Source organism: Centruroides sculpturatus, unplaced genomic scaffold (assembly GCF_000671375.1).
Source record: "Centruroides sculpturatus isolate CEXI.00-Female unplaced genomic scaffold, Cexi_2.0 scaffold180, whole genome shotgun sequence".
NCBI classification, from domain to species: Eukaryota; Metazoa; Arthropoda; class Arachnida; order Scorpiones; family Buthidae; genus Centruroides; species Centruroides sculpturatus.
In genome coordinates this window covers 339,919-360,063 of record NW_019384918.1, presented here as the reverse complement: position 1 = coordinate 360,063, position 20,145 = coordinate 339,919, and the positions used below count along the sequence as shown (strand labels likewise).

The following is a 20,145-nucleotide window of genomic DNA, read 5'->3' as shown; positions in this document are numbered from 1 at the left end:
ACTTCATGCGACTAAAAAGTTGTTCACACGCATAAGTGTTTCTAAATAGCGAAACCATCGACAGAGCATGTTTGTAAAACGCAGGATATTTATCCTTGTCCAAATACATTTCATAGAATTCTTCCAAACCTTCTTAACTCTTCTAATGTTCATTTGGTGATATGTACAATAAAGTTAACATTTACGTTCATTTGACCAAGCTCCGCGGGCCGCAACACGACTCCAGGCGGGCCGCATGCGGCCCACGGGCCTCATGTTGGCCACCCTTGTTTTAGAGCTTATCATATGTGGAGACCAAATCAGCAGGAGAATCACCACCTTACACATGTTAAAAAATAAGTGCAAGTGAGCACAGGTTAAGCATGGAAAATGGTTTTGTTTTCTTAAAACTTTTTTAAATATAGTAAATCCTATAATTTTTTAAATTATTAGAATTTACTGTATTTATAAAATGGTCGTTAAAAGGCTAGGATTTACTGTTAGGTTTACAACCCAAAACTTTTCCAATTGAAAAAAGGATCCAGCTTCAATTCCTGTATAAATTGATTCATCATTCAATTAAATTACTGGTTACAGATGTAGTAATTTGATGGTCAGTGTGCCAAGGTATTCTCTGAAGGACCAAGAATGCAGTTTAGGTCAACTCAGAAATTTACAGGGATGAGTTAACTGATATTTTGGACCACATTCCTATTATCTAGCTAGTATATATCACCAAAGTAATGAAAAATTCTTACTGCCGATAGGGCAAATGAAAGAATAATGTACAAAATGGAAAAAATAAACAAATATATTTCTTTCTAAAATTTAGGCAAATACATCAGATCATCAAACATCTGAAAATCAATAAACCAAATTGGTTTCAGAAAGTATTAATTCCAGAAACTATAGAGTTTTCATAGAATAGCTATTGTTGATGATCTGTAAGTCCACTATCAAGCTATCTCATTATTATTAATTTTACCATAACATATTTTTATAGTTTAAATTCAATGTTTTGTCAATATGTTGTAAATTGCAAAGAAAGACTAGTGCTTGTTTTTAACTAAGTTAAAAGTGTTTTTTGTTGTTTCTTTTCATTTGTACATATTAAATTTCAATGCCTTAACCTATGTTTACTATTATACAAAATTTAAAGATAAATGTCTTCATTTTGAAAATGCATCACTATTTTATCACATAAATGTCAACTTGCTTTTATTTTATGCAATTTCATTTTCATGAGACCTTCTTGGCATTAATTAATGCATCTTTATACATAATTAACATGTAAATTTTTAAGTGTTTTCTTAAACAATTATTTTTACCTTTTAAGTACAGAAGAGCGTCATTTATCCGAATCAATTGGGGGACTGAGGTTGTTCGGATAACCAATTATGTATGAAAAAATATATTAACCTATCCCGTGTTGAAATTTTTCTCCGCTGCATGTCGCTTCGTGTTGAATTTTTGTCGATGTTAAGCCTAACGAAAACTTTTTAGAATAATAATTGTGGCTACTGTATCATTAAAAATTATTTTTTTATTTTGTACAAATAAAATAAATATATTGAAAAATATAAAAACCAAAAAAAAGATACTTTAGAAGTTGATCTAGTTTCAAAAACATTTGATTCAGCACGACAAAGTCCTCAGAAAAACACCACACAAAAGTGCAAGTGCTTGCCAGCTGAAATACATACACCCACAAAAAAAAAAAAGAATATTGGAGTAGCCCAAGATAGTAGTGCCACAGCACTAGCAAAAATTTAAATTTGCTGACTGCAATGCTTTCGGATAACCGACTTTCAGATAAACGACACTCTACTGTACTATGAAAATTTTTCAAAATGTTTGTTGAATTACATCAGTAACTTTTTTAAGAATAACTTCAAATTTTATATTTAAATTAGAACTTTACTGAACAAATTTGTTCTTTTATTAGTTATAATTTTAACAGCAGTTAAATAAATATTTTAAAAAAGGTTTAAAAAACACTTTATTGACATAAATGCACTAAAAAAATTAAAAAATAAATTTTTTTCCCAGCTTCCACAGTAGTCTTACATTATGTGACCAAAAATGAAAGCATGAGGCACACATGGAGACTATAAAAATTGATAAGAAGTGTAAGAATATTTCTAAACATGAGTGCCTCATGCTTTATTTTTGGTTGCATAATATCAAGAATACAGTAGACCCCCTATAAAACAGGTTCATATAGTTCAGATTCCTATATGACGGCAAAAAAATTGTGACCATATTCATATAAACACACTAAAAGAGACTCATATAATTCAGTAAAACGTCATCGCGGACTCATGTCGCGACAGGATTGGTTGAATCTAGACCAATAGTGGATATTGCACAAACCATTGAGTTTAAACAAGCAGTGGACCTATCAAAACCCATTTATTATTTAACGTCCATAAAAATTATATTTATATTAATGATGTCTCGAAAGTTCAGCAAAGTTTTCGCAGAAAAATAATTTATCAGGAAGCACGAGAATGCCATTCGATGCACCGCTCCGCGACGAAAACAAGCTTAAGCAATGGCTTCGTCGAATGGAGCACACTCGATGAGTAATCCTACAATTTTTTGTTTATGGCATAGTTTACATGGATTATTTCCAAAAAATTATACGTATTTTGGAAATGTTGAGTCGAATTAGTCTAGAATTGATTAATTTTATGGAACAGCCATAGTCCGTAAACTGCATAGTGCCAAGCTGTGATTGGCTCATGTTGTGAAAGATACAACAACGAGTAGGCCACCAACAGCAAAAGGGGAAATTTGGAGAGACACGTGGTGGATACGACTCGATCAGGGTGTGTACCAGGGGGTGAGAGATTTATTGGAGGGTGTGGGAGTTAAGGACGGAAGTGGAGGAGGAGAGGGGAAAAACGACGAAGGAGCGCAGTTGAACCATTCTTCGCCCGCACTTGACATCGTTGACTGTTAACTGTGTAACCAGCTGAACGAATAATAAAGTGTCTCACCCTTTAGAGTTATTGCTCATAGCCACGACATAATTGGTGCTGTGACCAGGATTTGGCCAGAACCGACACCAACAGGTACACAATTCACTTGTTACTACCGTTATCCGATCCATTGTTGTCCCGCTCATCGTTGCAGGCTTTCGCCACTATACCACCTCGTACGTTCATCCGCCATACTGCCCGTCTTCTCCGTCGTTCGCAGAACTGATTTCGTTACCCCACCATTCATTCATTCATTAGTTTAATTGTACATTTAAAACAAGATACAAAGTCTCGTCCTGCAGTGAGCATTACAGGAGCTATCTGTTACATAGTTCCACCAAGTTACAGTATGCACTAATGAACAAAGCAAAGTGAAAAGAAAAATAAAAAACACAATGACAATAAAAGACCCAAACAAAATATGCAGCAGCTTGCTACAGAAAATAATAGATTACTTATCTGCAGGAATATTTTTGCAAAAGAAGGTTGCAGTAAATACAATAATTCTGACAAAGTGTTTAACAGCATTTATCCCATGCAGAAAATTTGTAAGACAAAGATTTGAGAATCCCATGAGTCCATATATAATATGCATACAAGTAAAAAAAACAAACAAACAAACAAAGTCCACACAGCTAGTAATTGTAAGTATCAATTCCAACACTTTAAACCCAAAAACAGAAAATGATGATGAAGCTTACATATTTCTTACAGTCAGCAAACACAAATATATATAGAGAAGCGATGATCTGCTTGTATTAGTTGTTGTGCTAAGAAGCAGAGGTAGCACTATGAATTAAACAATTTGCGCCCTGTAAAGAATTCCGTAATTATTAAGGTAAGTAGTCAGCTGTCTTAATATATAAGGCTTTTGCTTTAATGTAGAGTGGACACTCCTTATCCAGTGTGTTATGTTCATGTTTATCTAGGACAGTCCTCAAACAATTAGCACATTTAGGCTTTTCACTTTTCTTTGTACATGTCTTAAACAAATGATCTTCACCACAATGGCTACAAACTTTCTTCGGTGATGGGCAACTTTCCCCCAAATGTCCAAAAGCAAGACATTTGTAGCACTGTCGTACAGGAAAAAAATCAAAACATTACACATTTCCCACTGAACATAAAAATATCCTTGTTTTTTAGTCATTGCCCTAACCTCCAGTGACATCTCTAACACCCATGATAAAAACTCATCATTTCTCTGTTTGATTGAAAATCTAATGTTTAAAACCTTTTTAAACTCCTCCATCGTGTACTTCTGTAAAAAAATGTTCTGTTCAAGTAGGTATTCTAGTAGGTCCTCTTTGGTAACTGAGTTGGGGACTGAAGTCACTTTCATAAGAGGAAGATGCCGTCTTGCATTTCGTGCCTTTAATCCTTCTATTTTGTCTAATTGTTCCTGAAAGTATTCAGCCTCCTCTCTGATAGGAAAATCAACAGCACTTCCACCCTTGTTAATCTTACAAATACGCTTGGCAGGCACCTTATGCAATCTTTGATCAAAAGAATTTGTGAGCAGTGTCTTAGTCTCTTCCGATGTGCTCTCTTTATTATCATTGTAAACTAGAACAGTTGAGTTGAGTTGAGTCGAAGAGTAAGCAGGCTGTCTGGTGACTTAGCCCTTGTGAAGCGGAAGTAGAAGACTGTGGTGGGTTGTGTTGGTTAGTGAAGGAAGGGCGATAGCTAATAGGAAAGGTGTGAAGGGAAGTTATTAGGATGGGGTCCCATTGGCGCCTTGCGTCGGCATTTATTGAGAGGACAAGACAATATACATTATACAAGTACAATATACAATATACATAACAGAGTCCAATCCGGATGGGTGGTAAACTAGAACAGTGTACATTGGTAACGAGGATTCCTTTTCAGACTGTGTATTCTTCAAAGAATTAAGGTCGCATTGTAAAATATCTCTATATGTCACAGCAGTAGTCCCTTGAGAACCTTCCACCCCTAAAAGTGGAGGTTTTTCTAAGTCACAAATAGTTTGTTTCACTTCCTGAATAGCTTCTAAATTTTTTTCACTCTGAGCAACAAGCAGCTGTTTGACATCCTCTTTCGTTGCCAACAAATCAAATTTCTGAAGCAGGAAATCTGATATGGTATTTTTCCTAATTACCTCTTTGGCCCTCTTCACTAAGGTAATAAATTTATCTGTAATAAATCTAATATGTTCCTCAGTACCCAATCACCCTTTTGGGATATTACGGAAATCTCTCTTTAAATCCTGAATGGCTTCCTTAGATTCCTTCAGAAATTCTTCAATAACCATCACTGAGTATAATAACTTTTAAAATTAATAATTTCCAAAAAATTAATAATATGAAGAAAGAACTCATGACTTCTGGTAAAAATTCTGGAATATTCTATGGTAAATGTCATTGACTGTTACTATGGCGACAGTCGTTGTAGAAGAATTTTGAAAATTTTAAAAATATTCGCAGTTTTCAAAAACCAACAACTTCGCGAAAAATTGTCTTAGGTTGGAAAACTTAACAGATTCTTAATCCACACGGAAAATGTTATTCAGAAATATATAACACTTACAGCTTAAAGTAAAAATTTCAGCAAAAACTCAATTCGAATACAGAGCAAAATTTTCCTGCATCCATTGACTAAGCCGTTTAGTGCCCTCTTCGTTACCCCACCAATCAATCAATCAATCAATTTATTAAGGCACAAATAAAGAATGTACATGCCCTGGCCCCGCAGTAAGCATTACCAGGGAGGAAGTATACAATATGTACGTGAGGTCATTTTACAATACATTATAATAGTTAGTATTAATACATATAAGGTTTGTTTCGCGACAATTAGAGTACAGATACATCATAAGGATTGCGAGCAGTACAATACATATCATGGCAATTATTCGTTACCCCACCGTCACCGCCAACCGAAATATGACCAAGATATTTCCGAATGGAACGAATCCAAATTCCACCAAGGAATTGAGCAAGCTCCGAAGCCGCCGCAATACCATAAGAACGTCTGTGACAAAGACGATCGGCAAGATCAACGTCATTTCAGACTCGACGCCGTCCGATGAAATCGAACTGTCCCGTGACATGTTGAATGAATGGCTTAGGAAGTTAAAGATATTAGATGAAGCTATTCACGATAAACTCGAGGACATGGAATACAAAACCGATGCCGCTGCCTGTGAAGAGAGGGAAGAATCTACCCTACTTGCCATGATTAGAGTCTAACGAGTCCTCGACTGTAGGAACGCCGCATTTGATCTCATCCCGGAAAGCCCCATCAATCCCGACTCCCCATCCTTTACCGCTCAACCACAGTCAACCATTCGCACCAGATTGCCCGCCTTGGTCCTTGAATCGTTTGAAGGAGAAATAACTAAATGGCAACGCTTCTGGAAACAGTTTACAGCAGCCATTGATGAGGATCCAAATATACCGGACATCGAGAAGCATGTCTTCCTTCGGGGATATCTTCGAGGTGAGGCTAAATGTCTAGTAGATGGCATCGCCTTAACTGCAGGGACATATGCGAAGACCAAGGCACGACTACTGAAGAAATACGGAGATAAAAACCGTATAATTCAGGCACACATTGACTACCTAGATGGCTTACAACCTTTAATCCGTCCAACCGCCGCCGAATTGAACGACCTCTTCGTTGAGTGCAATAATAGAGTGCACGCCCTGAAGGCCCTGAGAGAGCCCATTAGCCACTACAGACGCAATCTAACGCCGAAAATCCTTCGGGCATTCCCAGATTCCTTGTGTGAACAATGGCTCATTCATGCCGTCATAAGGGTACCAGTGAATCCGATCTGGAACTATTGCTGAAGTTTGTGGGAGACGAAAGAGACAGTATCACTACGGCTGCTACTATCCATGGAGCACAGGATCAATTTCTGACAAGAGAAGAACCCCAAGCTACAGCAGCCGCTCTAGCAGTCCAGACGAGGAATAAGTCCACGGGAAGAAACACCAAAGAGAGAGGATCCTCCTATTCCCTGTGGGCCTTCTGCAACAGCTTCCTCCACTTCAGTTCTGACTGTGCACTCATAACAAATCCGAGAAAACGTGCAGAGAAACTGCATGAGACCAACCATTGTTTTCTGTGCTTAGACCAAAACCATACCGCTCACAATTGTCCCCGATGAGGAAAACTGACACGTTGACGATGTGGACGCAATCATCACGTTTTGATATGTGAGGCAGACCCAACGCGGACTCACATGATGGTCGCAGCTAACAGACCGACACCACCTATGACCCAACCCACAACATCTGCTCCAGGGTTTGCTCCCTCAATTGTTAGCATATCTCGAGCCACAGTGAATAAAATCGATGTGCACTCAGACTTTACATATCTACAAACGGCTTGAGTTTTGGTTCATGGAGCAAAGGGCACCGCAAGACAAGTTAGATGTGTCTTAGATACAGGAAGCCAAAGGAGTTTTGTTGGCACCCCCTCATTGACTCGCTAGAACTGGAGGTGATTGGATACGAACCGTTGGCAATTCAAGCCTTTGAATCAATGCTAGTACCTACACATCACGTCGTCGAGTGTGACTCACTCTATCCAGCTGTGTCAGCAGATTTACTACATCCTTAATAGCTGCAGAATCTTTGAATAAGTACCTCCCTCATCTGACAGTATCAAAGTTTGCCTATCCCGTCAGAGAGATGCCACCACTAGAACTTGCAGATTCACAGCAGGAGTCATGTGATTTAACCATTGAAATACTAATTGGGTCCGACTTTTATTGGCGATTTGTCAAAACGGAAAGCCCTATTCACATAAATGACACCCTGACATTAGTCCCATCGCACTTTGGCTGCATTTTGAACAGTAACCAGACTAATGTCTCGATTCACCCAGTACAGGTTAATAGTATTACAACTCCTTTGGACCCGATACTACGATTAATGTGGGATCTGGATGCCCTCAGCATCCGATAGTTGGAGGAGAAGTCGTTGACCGTCCATGATACACATCTGCTCGACGGCTTCTGTCAATCTTTCCGGATCAAGGGAGGAAGGATAGAGGTCCGTCTGCGCTGGAAGCAGAACATCCTCACAGATACAAACCGCACAACTGCTCTGCACCGTTTTGAGACCCTACGTCGCAGATTCAGCAAAGATATAGAGTTCAGCAATATGTACACCCGCCACATGCTCAACTACTTCTCCAACGGTTATGTGGAACGAGTTGATGAACAAGCAACATTACAAAAGACCTACCACTTGCCACATCACGCAGCAATCCGAAGTAAACACAACATTTCCAAATGGCGTATTGTATTTGACACCTCTTCTCATGTGAAAGGACACCTTGCCCTCAATGATGCCTTGGAAGTAGGTCCCAACCTGATGCCAGACATCATAGCGACACTACTTCACTTTCATCTTCACAAAAGGGCATTAGTGGGTCAAGCCTTCCTCCAGCTAACCTTGCACCCCAACGACCAAGATGTCACCCGCTTCTTCTGGTTTCAGGTGGTCACTGATGAAAAGAGGCATCTACACACTACGAAGGAATTGGCTGTCTACCAGTTCCAACGCCTGCCTTCCAGTCCATTTCTCCTGTCAGCCGCCCTTTAGGAACTAGCTGCCAGTTCCACAATCAGCCACCCCTCAGCTGCCCACATGCTGGACAAAGATCTATATATGGACGACTTTTCAGCAGGAGACAATACTGACCTCGCTGTCATACAAATATATCGGGACATTACAGATATGATGGGTCAGATCCAGCTTCCCATGGCAAAATGAGCTACCAATTCGAAACTGCTGAAGCTGTGGGAAGACAGGAATATAGCATATGGCCAGAAAACACAAATTCTCGGAGTAGACTGGGACACCGCAAAGGACAAATTTGCCATAGATTATAATGATGCCATTTCGGATGCGGTGGAACGCCCCAGTACGAAACGCCTGCTACTTGCCACAACACCCCGTTTCTACAATCCTCTCAGATTATTTGCACCCGTCTCCATTATGGGGAAAATAATTTTCCAAGACACTTGGCTCCGCGGACTTCAATGGGATGAAGTTCTGCCAGCAGACAACTCAACTCATTGGAAACACTGGCTAGAAGACCTACAACATTTGTTATTTGTGTCCATACCAAGATGGATCAAAACCAGGGCTGTGGAGTTTTGGTGTTTTAGCCGGAGTCGGATTGGTAAGGAAAAGTCGGAGTTGGAGTTGGAAGATTTTTACGCGACTCCACAGCCCTGATCAAAACGACAAGACTTAACCTACATCTAGCAAAAATCCACATCTTCTGTGATGCTAGCGAGCATGCCTATGATGCTGTTATTTACATCCGTACCAATCTTCCATCAGGCATTTCCACATGTCTTCTCTGCAGCAAAGCTCGTATAGCCCCCATCAAAAGGGTTACCTTACCTCAGCTAGAACTGCTTGCAGCCTTGGTGGGTTGTCGCCTGCTAAAATACGTTACTACTGAAACCAACCTTCAAAGAGAGGGCGCTGTTCTTCGAAGTGATGCCAAGGTGATCTTAGGTTGGATCCGTGGGCACCCCAATCAATGGAAGACCTTTGTACAAAACTGAATGATGGAGATTCAAAGCATCACCAACCCAAATCAATGGCGCCATTGTCCCGGCACAGACAATCCAGCTGACCACTTATCCCAAGGCCTAACGGCGGAACACCTACACAGTTGCACATCATGGTGGCACGGTCCCCAGTGGTTATCTCAAACAGAATATTAGCCGGCCAATGACCATCCGACACTATCAGATTGCACTGTAGTAGAACGCAAACATGTGGTCACCCTGCACACTGCAGCCCACATTGAGTTGTTAGATACATCTTGCTTCAGTAGCTACATACACCTCCTCCGAGTAACAGCCTGGATCCTCCACTTCATTACACTTTGCAAAATTCACCCCCAGAATAACCACCCGAAAGGAGAACTCTCAGCAGACGAAGTAAGCTCAGCGAGAGACCACTGGATCAGATCAGTACAGAAGACATTTTGCTAACGAGTTAATAGCACTCAACTCCGGTACACTCATATCAGAAAAATCATCCATTTACCGCTTCCATTCATTCCTGTCCAATGGGATCCTCAGAGTAGGGGACTGATTGCAATTTGCAGATGTCCGTGCTTCCACGCAGCATCCAATTCTACTAGATGGCCGACACACCTTCACCCGTCTCCTCATCATGGACCGCCACTTACGCCTGGGGCATCTGGGCACTTGTGTGGTTCTTGCCAACATGAGAGAAGAGTTCTGGATCCTGCGAGCTTGCCAAGTCATTAAGACCGTGCTGCATAGATGCCTACCGTGCCAATGCCAAAGGAATCAGCCTTACCATGAAACCGAAGCCCCCTCCCTCCTGACCATGTATTACCCTCTCCGCCTTTCTCAGTCACAGGAGTAGACTTTGCCAGCCCACTGTATATCCGAAAGGGTCAGTCGATAGAGAAGTCGTACATTACACTGTTCACCTATGCCACAACGAGAGCTGTACATCTAGAGCTGTCTTCAAACATGTCAACAGACAGTTTCCTCCTTTGTTTACAGCACTTTGTAGGATGGCGAGGCCTCCCTCACAAGATTTACTCAGACAATGCCAAATCATTCCACGCAGACAACAAAGAACTATAGGATCTCAGGCAGTCACTCTCTGATCAGCAGATTGCCCGCTACTCTGCTCACCATGACATCACTTGGATCTTTAATGTGGAGAAGGCGGCTTGGTGGGGAGGATGGTGGGAGCATGAAGAGATGCCTCCGCAAGATACTAGGGAAAAGCCTAGTAAATGCAGAACAGATGTCTACCGTACTCACCGGGATAAAAGCCGTCCTCAATAGCAGGCCTCGGTGGCACAATTATGACACTGAGGAGCCAGAAGCCCTCACTCCCTTCACTTCTTGATAGGGAAAAGAATCTCTGGCCTCCCAGAGCCTAATAATCATACCCCAATTCATGACCTCGTGAGACAGTGGCGTCACCAACAGTCGATCACCGACAGCTTCTGGAGACAATGGCAAAAGGAATACTTACAAAACTTACATCATGTTCGTAGGGTCAGGAAGAAACTGCCACCACCCCGTGAAGAAGCTCTTGTTCTTCTTAGGGAGGACTCGCTGCCTAGACAGATGTGGAGGACAGCCGTAATTGAAGAGCTGATTGCCAGCTGCGATGGTTGCGTGCGGACATGCCGTCTGAGGCTCCCTGATTGAAAGCGCATCAGCCGCCCCATCCAATTGGTCCTCCCATTAAAAGCAGAGGACGAAGGTGGGGAGGATGTGAGGGATGCAACAACAAGTGGGCCCACCAACAGCAAAAGGGAAAATTTGGAGAGACACGTGGTGAATACGACTCGATCAGGGCATGTACCCGGGGCAAGAGATTTATTGGAGGGTGTGGGAGTTAGGGACGGAAGTGGAGGAGGAGAGGGGGAAAACGACGAAGAAGCGCAGTTAAACCGTTCTTCGCCCGTGCTTGACATCATTGACCATTAACTGTGTAACCAGCTGAACTAATAATAAAGTGTCTCATCCGTAGTCTCATCCTTTCGGGTTATTGCTCATAGCCACAACACATGTATTTAAGGACTCGTAAAAAATGAATTTCATAAAAACCAGAACGTATCTACCATGTTATAAGGGGTCGACTGTACTGTGAAAGCTGAAAATTTTTTTTTACTTTTTGTGCATTTATGCAAATAAAGAGTTTCTTTAAAAATTTTTTATATTTTTTATTTTTCTACCTTTTAATTTTATATAGATAACAATAAATTGTCGAATTCTTCTTTTTTTTAGTATTTAATTGGGGTGTGGAAAATTCAGTTACTAAACTTTATTATACAGACAGTATGACCAAAAAGGGGCAAGATTTGACCTATGTGTAGCATACCTGTTATTAGATTTTTACAAATTTTAATTTTTCACTAATTGCTAAAATTGTTTGCAAACTCTGAAAAAAAAAAAAAAACCAAATGTATTGTCATCAGGAATACATATGTATGCAAAGTTTCAACTAGATCAGAAATTGGGAAATGGATGAAAATTGAGTTATTTTATCTGGATAGGCAGGGTTAATTAATAAAAAGCATATAAAAGGGAAACTTTGATGAATTTAAACTTTTGAATTTTACTAAATTGTCAATTTCTTTCACAATATAAACTAAATCACTAACTATATATGCAACCAACCCAATAATTAATTTAAATATCAAACAAATAGCCAAACTTTTTAATCAGGCTACATTAAGCCTAATTAATTATTAAGTAATTAGTCTAGAGTTAAGTTTGTAAGTCACTGTCTCATTAAATTTAACAGAAGATAGCAACTTAACTATCCATTTCTAGTCAAATTACTTAATTAATTAATTAGCATGAAATAGTCTGATAAAGATTTGGCTATTTCTTTGATTGCATTTCATCATTTCTAAGTTAAATGATAACTATTTCAATCCCAACATTCAAAATTAAAAAAATGTTTTTGATCTCATGTAAATATATAAAATTCCAAAATTTCACGTACTGCTTTTAAAGTATCGTGTATTTTCTTTATAGAAACATTTCAAAAAATGCATTTAAACACAACTTTTCATATTGAATATGCAATACAAGTATTTCCTGCCCAAATACATATTTACTCATTTATTCTTTTATATTATTTACAGACTAATTATCCACAAGTATTATGAAAATAAAATTAATATTTACCTCTTTAGATTTTTCTCCTTTATTTATTGCTTCAACTTTGGCTGTTGCACGAGCAATTGCTTTTTGGCGATCACTTCCACTAACTTCTACCATAGTTCCATCAGGCATGACTACAAAAACCCTATTTTTCTTTATTTTAGAAAGATTAGTTTCTTGTTTACGAATCAGAGTTGGAGATTTCACTTTCTTTCTACTAGAAAACTTTTCTGAACTACCTTCTAGAGAAGCTGTGTCAGATTTAGATCCACTCTGACCATCACTGTCTGGTTCCTCATCATACATGCTATCATCGTCAACATTTTTTCGTGGCTTTCCTTTTGTTAAATTTCCTGTGGTGTCAACAAGTATATCAATAGCCATTTCTTTTACTGGTGATGCACGACCAGAAAGAATTTTATCATCATCATTTGAGATAATTTTAGAAACGGGTATACCATCTTTATCTACTAATGTTACAATTCTTTCTACTTTGGATCCTTTATCCTTTAATAAAAGCTGTGATTCACTTTTACGAGGTCGACCACGTCCTCTTTTCACTGGAACTAATTTATCATTAACAACTTGAAGTAATGGTGGGTTACCAGTCAGAGGAATTAAATATGGTCTGGGAACTTTTGGTGGTCTTCCAGGTCCTCTTTTTATAGTAAGAGCAGTCGAAAGTAAATCGTTATTATTAGATGTGGAAACAGGTGATTCAGAAGACTGCTCTACTATACTGTTTCCACTTGTTCCTTTATTTGGTTTAAGAACTTCAGTTTCATCAATAGAGATATTTCGAGTATTGGCTCTAGCCTCAGATATATCACTCATCATTTGAAGAATTGCAAGACTTTCTTCCTTGCATTGTTTGTTTTTACGTTTACTTGATGGTGATTTTCCAACTGAAGAATTACTGTCTTTATCTTGTTTAGATGATTTGCTTTTCTTTTTAGTTTCAGTAGTAGGTTGTTCACTTTTTTCATGTAATGGTTTCTTTAGAGGTAATTCATCCTCTAGGCTGAAATCATATTCATCATATTTATCTTCTAAGTTTTTCGATTCATTCAATGAACTATTTTCTTTGTCAGAAGAAACTTTTGTAGAAACATTCAAGTCATTTTCAGCCTCTTCTACTTCTTTTGATTTTGGCCCTAAAATTACTTTTGGATTTAAATTTGCTTTTTCCAACATGTCAAGTTGTTTCTGTTCTCCCATGACTAGAATATATTTTCCTGGTTCGTCGGGTTTTGGTATGTATAATACTGATGTTGTCAACTCGGGACTATCGTCATCTACATCTTGAGCTTTAGTATGATCTATAAATGAGGATTCATCATCCATAACTTCCCATAACTTTTGTTTTGGGCTTTCGACAACAACTCGTTTTTTCTTACCACAAACACTTTTTATTAAATTCATTGCTGCTTGTTTGCTTGTTCGCTTTTTCCTCGTCTCTGACATAGGAGATGTAGGTGTTTCGGAATCACTCTGTTTTTGAAGTCCCAATGCTTCCAGCAGAGGATCTTTATTGGAACCAAATTCCTGCAACTCTTCCAAATCTGTTTCTGATAAAACAGCCTGAAAAAAATTAATGAGTGACTTCATGACAAAACTCTAAATATCTATTGAAATAAAACTAAATATCTATCAATATAAAAATGTTTGCTTTTTGCGGAAATATAAAATTAATAAAAATGTAATAAAAATTTAATTTCAGATTTTAACTAATTTAACAGAAATAAATTCTTTTGTATTTTATAAATTAAGGTTATACTTTAAACTTAGTTAAAATAAAGAACTAACTTCATCATCAAGTCTAATTTTTTTTGCCTCTTGATCAGAATCATCTTCCCATTGACGCTTTTCAGGTAATTGAATTGCTTTTTCAGTCACAGAATCCTCATTCTCCATTTGATTAGATCTTTCAAATTCTTCAATTAGATCACGACTTAAAATATTTTCTTCTGGTTCCCAACAATTTTCAGAACTAAAAACAAAATTAAGCAATTAAATTTAACATTGTAAACATTAAAAATGAATGTTTTTTTCATCTCCTTACTTAGGATAACCTTTCCATTTAAGTAAATATTCCAAACGACCGTTCTGAAATCTCTTTCCTAAAACTTTTTCAACTTGATAAACTCTTTCACCCTAAAATAACAACATAAAAGTTATTTTTAAGTATAACAAATCATATAAATAATTTTCATTAAAATAAAAATATTTATCATCCAAGTTAAACTGTTGAACCTTCGTGACAAATAGTTATGAAAAATATAGTGTGTTGCAGTAGTGCTAGCATATAATAAACAAAAAAAATAAGCTATTTTCTTCTCAGAAACAAAAATAAATTTTATACAAAAATATCTATTTCAATAGAACAATTATTATTAGAGATCAGCTTTGGTAGCAATTGATACTTTTTTCTGCTCAGAGATCAGATCATTCCTGATAACATATATTTACTGGCAGTCCTAAATAAATCCAGTTGAGCTACTAATGCTATTTTATTTTATTTTTTTATCTTTTACACACATTTTGTTAAATTTTTCCATAGGAAACACATACATTTTTCTATTTCAAATGTACTCTTGCAACAAAAAGAATTAATGTTCACATACTAATTTCAGTAAACTTCTCAGCACATGATTGTTAAGTCTATGAATAGCTCCCTGCAAATAGGAAATTTTATTTTGATGATTATAAAAAAATATATAGTTAACTCTCAATATATGTAGTTTCAGTTAATGCAAGTTTTTCCTGAAATAAACTCAATGTTGCCAGTTCAACAGAGTTCACAGCTGGTAATATATTAAACCAATCCCTTTCCTTCATTCCTGCTTACTATTATTGTGCGAAATGTTTTTTCTTAGTACAGTGTGCTTATTCATAAACTATAACTTCTATTTTCATATAATTTCTGCAAAACATTTGCTTTTACAGATAACTCTACAAAGAAAAACTGTGTAGAAAAGATTCAATCATCATTACAATATTTAAATATGCACATATAACAGTTAACGTTATGATCATATCATCAAATAACAATACTAAAGCTGAAAAATACAATGATATACATATTGGTTCACTATAATATTTACTTAAATGTAAATTAAAATAGTAACAAAGTAATCATAATAAAAATACAACAAATAGTATATTAAAGTAGTAAAAGAATTATAGTGGTTCACTTAATTGTTCATTCTTTTTCATTTCTTTGTCTTATATGTGTTAACAATAAAGATTTTTGTTTGTTTGTTTGTTTGTTTGTTTGTTCTTTTTTTAATTTGCTACTTTCAAAACTAAGTTTTCACTACTTTTTCAGATTTTTGTAGCTACAAAATCTGATCTCCATTTATATCATTTTCAAAGAAAACAAGTAAAATGGCAAAGCCGTAATTGGGACAAGACTATGTCTTGGAGACTCACTACTAAGTGGGATTACTTTGAAGCCCAAGGTGGGTCTTGTTTTCATTCCCCAATCTCCTTTGATTTTGCTGGTTTTGAGTGCAATTGTTCAAACTTTGCCAGCCTTGACCATGACCACAAGGTCGTCCACGATGCATTTTCAGTAAAATTAACCTATCCAATGTTCAAATTCCTTTCCATTGCATGTTGCCCCATGTGAATGTTGCAAAATTCAATTTTGCAACATTCACACTTCAAACTTCCCAATGTATGCATTTGTCAAAATTTCATTTCGCAACATTCACATTTCCAACGAGCAACACGTGTGCAAATCTTGCACTAATGCCTGTTTATAACAAGTATTGCCATTTTGTATTTTATTTTGACTTGGTTCTTGGTCCTGAGTACCAACAAATCTGTTTTTTTTTTTATGCGCGCATGATTTTGACACCAATACTCCATGACAAATTGCAACTCTTAACATGTACTCCTTCATACCTCTAAGCTGGTAACACAGGATGGCACCATGATTTTATAAACAAGGCATAGTCTTGTCAATAAAAGTAACTCTATACAAATATTTAAAACAATTCACTTTTCATTTTTAAATTTGTAACTCTGCATTCTAAAATACTATTATCTTCTTAATGTAGTAGTTATATTATTATAAAATTTTATTTAAAAAATTAATATTCTAATTAGCTGACGGGTTCCTTGATTAAGAGAGTTTATATTTCAAAATATAAGAAAATTATATTCATTATTAGTATATAAAAATTCTTACAGAAATCATTTCACATTCCTTAAGAAGACATTTCTTTTTAGGACTATTAGGTCTGGCATGTTTTTCATCCTAATTAACACAACATTAATTATTGGTCATATTAACAAATTTAAATAACATTAAGAAAAAAGTAATGAGGATCACAAACCAAACAGGTCTGGCATTCTCCACAATCTTCAATTCTTAAACATCCTGGACACTCTCCACATCCAAAACCTTTCTTTTTTGCTTGATCAGAGAGTAAATCATCATCATCTATATGTAATGATAGAGGTGAAGGAGTTTGCATGGTAATGGCTGATAATGGAGTAGATGATGTCGTCACAGGTGTTGATGGTGATGATGATAGTGGAGTTTTTCGTGTTTTCTGAGGCAAAAAAATAAATAGATAGAAATTACAAATAAAAATTATTTGTAAGATCATTTCTTCTAGTATAACTTAAATTCGAAGCTTCACTGAAAACTGTTGATTATATCACAATTGCTTAATGGCAATTTTTAGAAATAAAATTATTTTAAAAATCAACTAACACAAATAACTAGTTACTTTTAATTAAATCATCATTTAAATATTGAGTCTAGGACAGGCATGACAAAGATACAGCCCACAGGCCAGTCATGGCCCGCGACATGAATTCAATAACGCTATTTGTTTGTATTTTATCATCTTGATACCAAAGAATATGTGATATTTTGTACTTAAACAAATAATAAATTAATAAACCAAATTGTTGCACTCAATTATTATTATTATTTTTATATTTATTTATTCATATTACTTAGAATTATTTATTTTATTTCTCTATTTCATCTTCTGAATTTCAAATTAAAGTCCATCTTCGCAACATCATTTATTATATAATTTGCACTATTTTGCATATAGAATGAGTAATTTTGAAATATTAGTAAATTACAGTTTATTCTTGTACTTTGAATTTTGAACTCCTTATTTTTGGATCAGTTTACAGACCTGCTTCAAAGCTGTAAATTGGCCAAAAATGTTTTGTCTGTGATCAAATTTATTGCTGGAAAAGTACAAATGGTGGTTTTTTTTAAATTTATTGTCAAATTGCGGGTTATTAAAAATGAGTTTTTTGAGTTGGCTACTTTTCAGATACTTTTTTAAAAAATTTTGGCTACAAAAGCTAAAAACATCTGGCCCAGTGTCATACTCCAGACAAAAAATTGGCACTTAAGTAGTTTGAGTTTGACTCTCCTGGTCTAGAGGTTTATGTGATCAAATCTTTTATAGGCATTTTTACCTCAACTTCAGGTGATTTAAATAAAATTCAATTAAAAAAGAAGAGTCCTAAAAACATTCCAGAAATATTTTTAAAGGCTCTTCTTTGTTCTTAATTTTAATTTAAGTTTTTTGAGATAATTTGAAAGTGAGATATAATGTTTCATAGAACATTTAATCTTGTATAAACCTCCAGAATTCTAAACATTTTGTATTTTGTTACCACTTGTTTTACAATGGAGTCACATGCTACTAAAAAATAACTCAAACACTAAAAATAAAAAATTATAAATATTACTTTTAATACACTATTCTTAAAATATAAAATAAATATTTTACCAAATTTTTAATACAAATTTTCAGTCGACATTTCTTCTTTATTCTGTTTGGACCACCAAAACGAGGTTTATCCTATTAATATAATTTAAAATTGTATAATTAATTTATACCAATTCCAGAATAATAATGTTTACATTATTTAATAAATTATTTTCAAATCATATACAGATATGTCCTTAATATCAATATAAAAAATATGTAAATATTTCAAAACTTTTGTATAATTTTTTACTTACTCGACAATGACTACATTCTCCACAATCACTTTCTCTTAAACATGCTTCACATTTTCCACAATTTATTACCTTTGGTCGAACTTTCTTCGGTGGTTCATTGTTAGTTTTCTACCATCAGAAATAAGAAATTTATATAATTTTTTGCATGCTAAATCAAAATCTTCAAAAATGTATTTTTACATAAAAAAAGTAAAATACTTTTTACTTCTTGACTCAAATTTAATCTTACTTTTTTAAAGAAAATTTCAGTATGATAATCAACGAAATTTGTTTCAAAATTTAAATTTTGACATTTATGAAATTATTTTTACTGTTAAACATTTCATAAATTTCTAAGGTACCAATATGAACTTTTAAACAATAAATTTTACAAAATTTAAATTTTATGAGATAATAAAGCATCATTTTGTACTCATTGTTAAAACTAAAAAATTTCAATAGTTAATATTTATTTTAAATCTTATATTTTATTATATTGAAACTGTATCTAGAATATCAATTTCAATATAATGCAGGTGAGAAATATTAACATTTTCACAAATGGCAAACACATATTAGAGTATCACAATATGATAAAATTTGATTAGTAATTTGAGAAAAATGTTAATATTTTAAGATGTAATCATCTTAAAACTTAAAATGTTAAATTAAAACACAACCATAATTAGTTTTATCCACCAGTTTAATTGAAATCAATATAAATCAATTTATGTAATAAAGGTAAGTGTACAATGTGCATGCCGCTAAAACTCAAAAACGAGTCCCAGTACGATCAAGGGAGTTATATGGTGTGGTAGCCATCTATCCCCCATCCATGAAAAATATTCCCGTTTTTACTTGAAGGGCATACTGCTGAAGATATAAGAGCTAGAAGTTTTGCCCTCTAGAAATTTTTAGAACAATCCAGAACATTCAAGAGCATTCCACAACATTCCAAAATGTTCCAGGATGTTCAGGAACATCCCAAATCATTGTGGAACATTCCAGAACACTCTTGAATGTTGTGGAATGTTCTGGAACATTGTGGACCATTTGAAGCCTTTTTGTATGGGTGGGACTACCCATTGGTGGGGGTATATAAGTAAGTAAGTAATCTTTATTTATTGGCGTAGAAGGCTTTTGCCTGTTACAAGGGCGTTTTATTTTGATAAAACGCATATTAACATTTCATATAATAATTATTTAACAATATTAGTATTTACCATTTATTAATCAATATATTTATATTAATATTTTGTCATAATTATTATTTAACTAGTTGTTTGACGTAGTTATATATCTTATAAATCGTGTTAACATCAGCTCTATCTAATGTCTTGTACATTTCCTGCTCATTAATACATTTAGTCAGTGGGTCAATATAAAGTGGGGGTATATAAAGCAAGATCCGCCATGGGTTCAAATGTCAGTTTCTTATCAGTGATGAAGGGAAAAACCGAAAAAGAAGTGAAAATTCCAAAGTAGTGCAGTGAGTGAATAAAAACAAACAGTGAAGTGTGAGTAGT

General features: G+C 35.6%; 1 protein-coding gene across 3 annotated transcripts in view; it reads right to left on the bottom strand.

Annotated features, from left to right (window-relative positions):
- Nucleotides 1-18,786, bottom strand: part of LOC111631837 — a 53,713-nt gene extending 34,927 nt beyond the window's left edge. For 2 of the 3 annotated variants that reach the window (XM_023376159.1, XM_023376160.1), the window contains exons 1-7: nucleotides 18,641-18,786; nucleotides 18,405-18,476; nucleotides 16,974-17,192; nucleotides 16,826-16,894; nucleotides 14,693-14,784; nucleotides 14,437-14,620; nucleotides 12,655-14,211 (exon numbers count right to left, since the gene is read on the bottom strand). In XM_023376159.1, coding sequence (XP_023231927.1) covers nucleotides 12,655-14,211; nucleotides 14,437-14,620; nucleotides 14,693-14,784; nucleotides 16,826-16,894; nucleotides 16,974-17,114 — 2,043 coding nt within the window. In that variant the 5' untranslated portion in view covers nucleotides 17,115-17,192; nucleotides 18,405-18,476; nucleotides 18,641-18,786. The remainder of the gene's footprint in view (nucleotides 1-12,654; nucleotides 14,212-14,436; nucleotides 14,621-14,692; nucleotides 14,785-16,825; nucleotides 16,895-16,973; nucleotides 17,193-18,404; nucleotides 18,477-18,640) is intronic. The other variant, XM_023376161.1, reaches the window with a different exon arrangement.
- Between the last annotated feature and the right edge of the window lie 1,359 nt (nucleotides 18,787-20,145).